The following is a 9,604-nucleotide window of genomic DNA, read 5'->3' as shown; positions in this document are numbered from 1 at the left end:
ACAGGGCTCTAAAATGAAGAAGAGCTTGCTTTGGCAGAAGTTTTGTCCTTTCTGCCATAGTAGCACTGAACAAACTACCTCACTGCCACAGTGTATAGATCCAGAGTCATCTGTGAGTGTCTATGCGGATATGTATACGTGTTAGGATACAGGCGGGGTGATGAATGTTATGTGTATCAGTATGTTTGCGGTGTGGCTATCTGTATGTTTCTGTGTGGAATATGAACAGGCTGTGAAAACAAATTTCCTGTGGGACAATGGAGACTATATCTATCTATCCAGTTTATGATATCATGAGGAAGTAGGGTCAGAGTGGGAGCTCTTTGCTTCAATATCCTCTCAGAAGTGATGCATAGTGAACAGCTCCTTTATGTGCAGCTCTCAGGCTCAACAGACAGGGGCAGTGTGGGTCATTAAATGCTGCTACAACATCAAAAATGGCACATAAGAGGCTCATTGGTGGTGCACTGCCTCTCGACAAGCATATGTTAACAGTGTCTTGTTATTTAAGAACTTACTATAGGTGTTGATGGAGCATGGTCTGCATTGCCTAAGACTCCTCCTAAGACAAGATTTCAAGAGTTATTCATTAATAAATGGTTTAAACTGTCAGAGAAGTCTTTATTAATAACTTTTAAAAATGTTTACTTAGCCTTAGCCTTATTTGTGAAGTGGTATCAGAAAAATGTGTATTTCTGTAAGATGCTATAACTGCTCAATGTGCCAATTCACACACTGACCGTGTCCATTTTAACACCCTTAAAACAGTCAGACATCATTTCTTTTTGCTAATCTGTTCCTTGATAATTTGCTAAATTTGGGATGTTGCATGAATGTGTGTGTATATTGTAATATGTGTGTTGTTTTATGACAAAATGTTGCTGTTGGAGCTCAACAGATAGATTTAGAAGCCTGTCTTGATCAAACCATTACTGCGTACAGTATTACGGCAATAAAAACGAGCAAAGAGGAAGTGGCACTCCTACTCAGTTGTTTCCTGGAGGGAACACAAATGTCATGACACGTACAGTTTTTACTGAACTGGAAGGAAACTGATATGGTTATAACATGTGATAGCATCAAGTTTAGTATCCACAGAAACATTGTGTGGTTTCAGTGATATTCCAAATTGGTTATTTTGATGAGATTGATTGAGATGAATTTTAATTGAGTCATTTCTTCACAATCAAGAGAGCTCTCCACATTTTTTTTAAACAAATAGATGATGAATGTCTAGCAGCTCTGGAAATTTCTGTAGTTTTTGTCAGTGGTATGTTGTCTAGAGTTGTTCCTCTTTTATTCCCCTTTTCCTACTGTAGAGACGGAGATCAGTGTATTTTAGAAGTTCCTGCAGGTGTCACTGAAGTAGCTGACTGGAACCAAGAAAATAAACTCTGCATGCTACTAAACTTGCACTACATTAATGGATTTTCATAATCTTCTATATGCACTATAGGGCTGCAATTAACAATTATTTTTTAAATTCATCTTTTGGTTATTTTCTCAATTAATCAGTTAATAGTTTAGTCTATGGAAAGAAACAGTTTCCCAGAATCTAAGCAGCAAAACCTAACATTATTTGGGGTTTTAAATGAAAAATTACTGAAACAATGGAACAATCATCAAGAGGAAAAGTTTCTCTGAGCTCACCTTAAATCTCATTTTGAGATGTGTACCTAGGCGCACGATTTGTGACATCACAAGTAGGTTTGAAGTCAATCATGGTCCAATACTTAAGCAAGTGTGATGTGGAAACTTGAAACCTCTAGTGCACATATGCCCAGGCTAGACTGAGAACTGATTTCAGTGAAGTAGGAGACATCTTGTGTCCAGCAGTTCAACTTTTGAAATGAAAAATATTTACATATTCATAGATTCTTAAGTTTTTAATGAGAGAGAAGGACTAGATGTCATTTTAAGGATTTTAACATTGAACTTTTTGGGGGAAGAAATATTACGCACAAATTATTATTCCAATCAGAGTATTTTTGCATATCTTAAAACATGTCTGGAGGGGATCTTTAAACTTGTCGCACATTTCCATTATACATAAAAAGTTTAAACTAAATATTAAAGGCTTCTAATTCAACAAATTTTTCAGCAGCTGATAGTTATCTGCCTGATACCAACCAGGGGGACCTACTGTATGAAAAAAAGGTGTGATATATGAACTATGACACTCCATTGTGAAGTGCCTGGCTGAGTGAGGATGGCGCACTCCTTCGGCGGGAGGGTGAGAGATTCCACCCCGCTGGAGTGATCCTCTCCTCGGCCTATGGTAGCGAATCTGTCGGCTGTTAAATCCCGGAGGAGGGAGGAGCTACAATAACTGCGGGACAACGTGACATTTCCGCATGTCAATAAAAGTAACTTTGTGAAGTCAAGAGGAAGATGGTTAATTTGGATATGTGGCTGGTGGCTGCTCTACTGGTTTCACTTATACAAATGCCCAAAAGTAACATGTGAAGAGTTTCGGTCACATGATGTCAAGCCTGAAGAGACATCAGCTGCAAGGTGCTGCCTCCTCTCAAGGAAACAATACACTTGGAAGTTTTTTTTAACAGCTGCTGAATCTAAAAAGGTGCAGACTGAGCTGTAAGTTACACATGTTGAAGTTAAAGCCTCAGTTTGACCTGCACAGAGATGTGGTGTGTGATATCCTCAGGAAGGAGGCGTCGGTCTGCAGGGTGAAAGGTGAGGCGTTCACGGTCAGCAGCATTTTTTCAGTGTTTCTTATTGCTAACGAATAGCTTTGACTAATATATAGCACACAGTGCTAGCTAACACTATCAGGTTCAGCCCTTCATCGTTATTACAGAATCTATCTGTGCGTTTAGTGCATTTATCTGTATTACACATGTGTGTGGTGTGCATGAAACTGCATAATAGTCCTTAAAAAATGAATTTCCGAGCTGAACTTTAGCTAGTAAGTAGGAAAATCTGAATTCCTACAGTGATATGAAGGTGTTTACATATTGATCACCAGACGGCGCTACTCACCTTTCACTTGCCTTTCTAAATATTGTAGCCACATAAAGAAAGCCATGAACTTTGAAACAGATTGCATGACTACATTGACGTCCTAAAGATAGATCTAAACCAAGGAGAGAAAACTCCTAAATATACATAATTTCCGTGCTCATCTAACTTCCTGTCAAAATATTTATAACCTCAGTACCAGTTACTGTTGAACATAAGACTGAAAAGACAGACTGCTTATTTCTTGAAGGATCAAATATCATGGCAAGTCTTCCAAATACCATGCAACTACTAAACATTAGTTTACAGTAAAGATGCAGTAAACACTCTTTCACTGGAGATGGACTGATACAGATATTTACATTGGTCGATACTGACTCAGATAGCTGGATCAGGTATCGGTGACAATGGGCCGATCTGGTATCAGATACCATTATTTTAATAAATAACAAGTTAGTAAATTTATATCTATGTATTTATTTGTTACATTTTGTTTTACAAAGTTAGGAAATCAATGTTTAAGTCAAGCCTGATGTTGCCTTACACATAAAAGAATGAACCCAGGCTCTTACACACAGTGAGGCATACAGCGCATGAATTAAACGCTGGTATCGGATCGGTACTCAGTATCGGCCAATATGCAAACCCCAGGTATCGGGACTGAAAAAGTCAGATTCGTGCATCCCTAATTTTCACTATAAACTGTCACAGAATACACATATATACAATAAAAATGTGTTGAAAGTTGTGATTATGTAGCTCCGCAATGCGTCAGACATATCATTATGTGTTAAACCATAAAGCAGCTTCTTGAGTGGACACTTTTTGCATGTAATAACATCTTATTGTACAGTGAGAAAACACTATATACTCTTTTAGTATCACACTTGTCATGTTCAACATGAGTGTTGACAGGGATACTAAAACCATTTTTTGTTAGGGCACACTGTTGTTTACTGTAGTTGTGATAAGCTGTATGGATTCATAATAATGATGCTGTGTCTGCAGAATACTCTGGAGCAGTGGACGCTCGTATCCTGAACATTGAGAAAGATGGGGGCATTCTTTACTCCTGGAAGGTAAATCCATACTAAATACACCGCATGTCACTTATGCTCACATGTCACCACCATGTCATGTGCATATAATTAAACATCATCATGTTTGTAATTTCACCATTATAATGTACCTTGAGTTTGCATATGTTCAGTGTAACTTTGTCTATGCATATACGTGTTGTGTATTTTATTACTCTGTACTATTCTACTTATTTTTAGTCCTTTATACAAAGTATAGTGAGTGAGAAATTCAAAATATTCCCAGATGCCATTGATACGTCTGCACCATTCATCATCAAATGGACACCATCAAACAGAAAATTCTATGCTCTTTTATACAGATTTCTCTGTAATTCTGTTTGACATATTTGGTATTTTTCGAAACCTTGGGATCCTTACAAGAATGTGAAATTAAGTTCTGTGTGTTAAATCGTGCCTCTCTGCACAGCATACATTTTTAATGATACACCCGCCAAAGAGCCTGTGGGTTTAGGAGGTTAAAGACACTGTGCACCCTGCAAAGAGAACATAATCTCTTTTTTTTAGTGCTGGGTTCACAGTTTTATGCATGCCTGCCTGTGCCTTGGGTTTCAGAATACACTTTTTCTTTTAAATCTTTTGAACTAAAAAGAGTGTTGAATCACTGGTTTGAAGTGAGGCAGGCCAAGTCAGGAATAATAGGCAAGGTCAGCCAGAGTAATGAAGAGGTCAAGCATGACGTTCCACACATATCAGTGTGGTGGAAGACCCCAGTGGGAAAGTAGGTCTACTTGATTGTGACAGATTAGGGTTATCCATCTCTGTAGTTTGACTTAATGACCTAACTAAAGGATTCTGTGCTTTTCTATTCTAATAGGGAGCAACTGGGACCACCAGAATTGGGAAATATGACTCAAACACCAAGCAGAACAAGGTATCGTGTGTGTGTCACCTTCCCTTCAATACTGCAGATTCTTTTTTCGCATGTGTGTGTGTGTGTGCGCGCGCTGGTGTTTGTTTTGTGCACAGTTTTACCTCAGCACACCCGTCCCTGTGCGGCCGTGTGTGTTCTCTCCAACAGCTCCTGTACACGTTTGACGAGCAGGTGTGTGTCAGCAGCTGTTCGCTGAACAAGGAGGAGACACTGTTAGGTGAGCCTTTGTAATGCACAGATAATCATTAACAGCAACAGACGTTGTTACAGTAACAATGCTGTGTTCATGACCCAAACTGAGGCAATTAAGTAAGACTCAGAGATGAATTAACAACATTTTCATGTGTCTAGAAAGCAGTTCACTGGTTCAAATCATAGTTAAAGAAACACTGATTGAATGTTATCAGTTTAGTGTCTGTGAAAATTAAGTCACATGACACCTTGCCTTTGCTTTTTCCCTTTCAGCTGTCAGTTTGGCACAAAATACCAGCAAAGAGGCACACCTCAAACCAAGTAACACACATTTACACAAGCTCTCTTTCTCTCTATTTCATTTACATACTATAACATAAATTGTTTCAGATACTTGAAGCATTGCATTTTTCATCTCTCTGGTTATATTTAATTTCTTCTTCAACCCTGCCTGTCTTTGCAGTATCCAAGTGTCTAACCCTCCTGATTGAGATCTATCCTATCAATAACACTAAAGTCCTTAAGGCAGTGGACTGCAGGGTCAAAGTGCAGGTAAGGTGTGTGTAGGTGTGTGTTGTCTTGGCCACTGTCATGCAGGTTTTTACTGCAACCACGAGCTGACGTTGCAATTATGGAGCATCAGAGCTTACAGTGTGTTTATTGTGCTGAAAGTCAACTGGTCTGTATATGGTATTAAACCACTGTGGCTATGACTGAAGTACTATTTACTGTTTGTTGCTCGCCATATTGCCAAGCCACAAATGTAAAGATCTGCCAAGAATGTTTGATCATTGCATTAAAATATAAAAATCAGCAAATTCTCCATCTGGGTATTGTTATAAACCACTCATTTAGACACCAGCTTGCGTTTCTCTGTGCAGTTCCTCCATTCAGAACCTGACAGGAGATCAGTGCTGGAGAGCCACCTGCTGCTGCTGACTGAAGATGGATGTGAGTCTGTGTGTTATGTTTATCTGTAAAGGCGATCTTTCTTTCATCCATTACAAAAGAGAACAAATCCTTGCATTTGTAGAGAACAAAACAACATTTCTTACTCATTTTCGACCGCTATAGTGGTTTACCAGATGTACTGTGATTACAGTTATGCAGTTATGTGTGTGTGTGTTTCAGATGTGGATCTGTACCACGTTCTACTGACCAGACAGGAAGGTTATAGAGTGGTAAGCTGGACTCTACATTCACCGCATTGCTGGCTTTAGCTCTCTATTCCTGTTCTTTTTCCTTTTTGAAGGAAGCGTCTGTGGCCTCAGCTAAAATATAAATTGCATAGAGGATTTGTGCAGTTTTCTGGATGTATAAATCCTCTGCCAGAGTGCACATATCTAGTAATTAATAAGTAAAATAGTTGGAATATATTTACATAACCCAACGAAAAGAATATATTGGTTCGACCTCGTTCTCAAGCCATAAACTATACTGTTATCCTCCTGGGGAGTTTTACATACAGAATTCAGTGCCTCTACAAAGCTGAATATGAATGTGTTTGTGTGAACCAGGTGATGGCGAATCCTGAGCGTTTGTCCAAAACAGTAGAGAGAATAGTAGAAGACCTCTGCTGGGTCCAGTGGGACGGTCACACACAAAGACTCTACTATCTCACACACAAGGTAACACACGAGAGACTTGTATCATTATACTTGTGAAGACATCGCATTGACTTACATTTATTCATGCAAAGACAGCTACAGTCAAGTCAAGTCAATTTATCTATAGAGTGCATTTAAAAACAGCAAATACACAGACATAAATAAGAGGATATAAGTAAATTAATAAAAGCATAGGATATGGTGATATATTGAACACAAACAGCATTGCACAAACGACCAATAAAATACAAACAAATAAAAGCCAGGCATGTCTTCAAGATGACAATTAAGAGGCTAGAGATGGGTCTTTAGATGGGTTTTAAAGATATCAATAGAGAGGAAAGGTCTAATTGTTAGTGGCAAACTATTCCATAATTTAGGGCCAGCCATTGAAAATGCTGCTCGATCACCATTGGTTTTTAATTGGGTGTGTGGACTGGAGAGAAGTGATTTGTCAGCAGATGTAAGGGCTCTGCAGGTGGAATAGGGGATGAGCAGTTCAGAGGTATAAGCTCTATAACTCAATAGCACAAAACTAATTTTCTCAAGGCAGGATATGCAGAATAATACAAAATGCATATCACACGTTTTTCTCAGGACAAGTTCCTGCTGCGATGTGTTCAGTTTTACCCCAACCGCAACTGTGAAACTATGGTAAGTCATCCCTATGCCCTACAGTTTGAGAAATTATCAGTCTTTTGCACACAGTCTCATAATAAAATGTTGCATTGTTGCATTTTATTCACTATATATGGTTATTTGTGCTTACACCTGACAATAACTTATGTTGTTTTATGTTACAGTTGGAGCTCCCATTAGAGCTGCCTGCTAATCCTTTCCGCACAGTCAAGTAAGGCAACTACTAATATAGTATAAAAACAGAAATTAGTCGTCTCAGCAGGCAATTCATTTTGTATTCTGCATTTCTTTGTGCGTTGTCGAAATGTACCTGCAAATCAAAAAAAAAAAAGAAGTGAATCCCTGTAAACAAGTATTTCTTTGTTTGAAAATTCCCCAAACATTCTGATAGTATGTTCCTATGTACAAATATGTATAAATATCCTCCACAGTAACATTTCTTATTGTGATGTGTGTGTGTGTGGCAAACAGGTTTGTAAATCTGGGTTTTGACCATTATCACATCGAGAGTCCAGAGAAGGAGTTTGTAAGGATGGAAGTGTTCACCAACAGAATAGGTAACACAAATATATACTGTATATATTGTCTCACACAAAATGGATATAAACAAACTGACATTTCAGTTTCCCTAATTCTCTATGTTTGTTTGTTTTTTATTTCTCTTTATGAAAACAAGAAAGTAAGTCCCTCGTGGTTCACAAACTATATTATAATCTGCTGTATGCAATGATGCAACATAATATCTTATTATATAACACAAACCAGTGCTTAATGAGGAATCAGCCTTTAAAAATCATGGCTATAGGCATATTGTAATTCATCACCATAATACAAGGGGTGTGTCATTTTTAGAATGATACTGTAATTTAATTGATTAATTAAGGTGTTGATTGAATCTGTAATTTCAGAATTAAATACAAATTCTCAATAATTCAACAATTTTTTTAATATATCCATGGATTTTTTTGATATCTTGACATCACAGCTGCTCTGTCTTGTGGTTTGTTTTTAGGGAGCATGTGTGTTTGCTACAGCCAACCTCTTAATGACAAACAGGAACTGATCTACAGCGTGGTTTTAGTTCACAAAGGTGTGTGTGTGCGCTACCTACTGCTGTCTATTCAAACTGCTATATATATATATAGTACCTAAATGTGTTGCACATGGTGACAAATCTTTGATTTCCTTACTTTCTACAGACTGCAGCAAGACTTTCAGAGTAACTTTGGGCAGTGACGAGTCACCACAGAAAGCCATGCATCTCCATCCGCTCTTCATCCCCATAGGTCATAGCACCCACATACACACACATATCAGCATGCTTATGAATTCAAGCAAGTGTGTGGGTTTGCACGTTGGACTGCCAAACATGCAATTTCCTGCTTTTGCATTCAAAACAGAAACACAGACACACAAATACAAATGAGATTGTGTTTCCTCATTCAGTCTAATAAATGTCTGATGTGCATACAGCATATCAACATACACCCTGACAGTGACACTGTGTTATTTTTGTATGTAGGTTACTACATCGTGGTATATCTGCAGGGTTATTTTCTCCACTGTATCAACACCAGGCAGCAGGAGATTCTCTGTCACTCCCTCTTTCTCTCTGGTAAGGTTATGTCTAAGATGACTGATGGCTATAAAGCTGTTTGTTTACATTGCTTTTCAGCTACAATACATCCTGTTCTCCTTTTTTCCTGACACACGATCTGTACAAACGTACAGCTTTCGTGGGTTTTGGTTTCATTTCCTTGTCTTATTCCCTGTCTGTCTGTCTCAACCTCAAGGTTATGATGTGGACTTGGGCCTGCAGTCTCAGTCAGTAAACATCACAGTGTTGCATGCAGAGGAGGAGTCCAGCACTGCTCTGTTGGACCTGGCCGGTGGGAAGATCCACACTGCTGAGCTTAGCCCTGCCTACTTGCTGCAGATACTGCGATCAGACACACCCTCTAGGTGAGCATGATTTATAACTTTTTCACCATGTGGAAATAAAGCACCTGTGTATATAGGGCTTATTATTTGGGTCGTATTTATATACATAGCATGGGGGATTATAGGTAGGCAGAAAGCTGACAAGTGGAAAGGAAAGGTTATTTTTTGAAAAGTTATTTTTGAGTGCGTACACCTGCAAGTCGTTTGGGAATAATTTTAACAACTTTAACCTGAATACTTGCCAGTGAAGTCTTTGGATTGTACCAATCTGCTCA

The 9,604-nt window shown here is 38.5% G+C and overlaps 1 protein-coding gene across 1 annotated transcript in view; it reads left to right on the top strand.

Annotated features, from left to right (window-relative positions):
- Window positions 1-2,295: 2,295 nt before the first annotated feature.
- The window catches only part of gsap (gamma-secretase activating protein), a 36,756-nt gene continuing 29,447 nt past the window's right edge, over window positions 2,296-9,604 (top strand). Inside the window, exons 1-16 of the mRNA XM_067581332.1 lie at window positions 2,296-2,694; window positions 3,988-4,058; window positions 4,894-4,950; window positions 5,098-5,167; window positions 5,416-5,463; window positions 5,606-5,694; window positions 6,024-6,093; window positions 6,274-6,323; window positions 6,660-6,770; window positions 7,347-7,403; window positions 7,553-7,599; window positions 7,860-7,945; window positions 8,401-8,478; window positions 8,588-8,674; window positions 8,911-9,003; window positions 9,182-9,350. Of these exons, the coding sequence (XP_067437433.1) occupies window positions 2,607-2,694; window positions 3,988-4,058; window positions 4,894-4,950; window positions 5,098-5,167; window positions 5,416-5,463; window positions 5,606-5,694; window positions 6,024-6,093; window positions 6,274-6,323; window positions 6,660-6,770; window positions 7,347-7,403; window positions 7,553-7,599; window positions 7,860-7,945; window positions 8,401-8,478; window positions 8,588-8,674; window positions 8,911-9,003; window positions 9,182-9,350 (1,271 nt within the window). The 5' untranslated portion in view covers window positions 2,296-2,606. The remainder of the gene's footprint in view (window positions 2,695-3,987; window positions 4,059-4,893; window positions 4,951-5,097; window positions 5,168-5,415; window positions 5,464-5,605; window positions 5,695-6,023; window positions 6,094-6,273; window positions 6,324-6,659; window positions 6,771-7,346; window positions 7,404-7,552; window positions 7,600-7,859; window positions 7,946-8,400; window positions 8,479-8,587; window positions 8,675-8,910; window positions 9,004-9,181; window positions 9,351-9,604) is intronic.

The sequence above is a fragment of the Thunnus thynnus genome, chromosome 23 (assembly GCF_963924715.1).
Source record: "Thunnus thynnus chromosome 23, fThuThy2.1, whole genome shotgun sequence".
Taxonomy (NCBI): Eukaryota; Metazoa; Chordata; class Actinopteri; order Scombriformes; family Scombridae; genus Thunnus; species Thunnus thynnus.
This window is presented reverse-complemented; position numbering and strand designations above follow the sequence as displayed.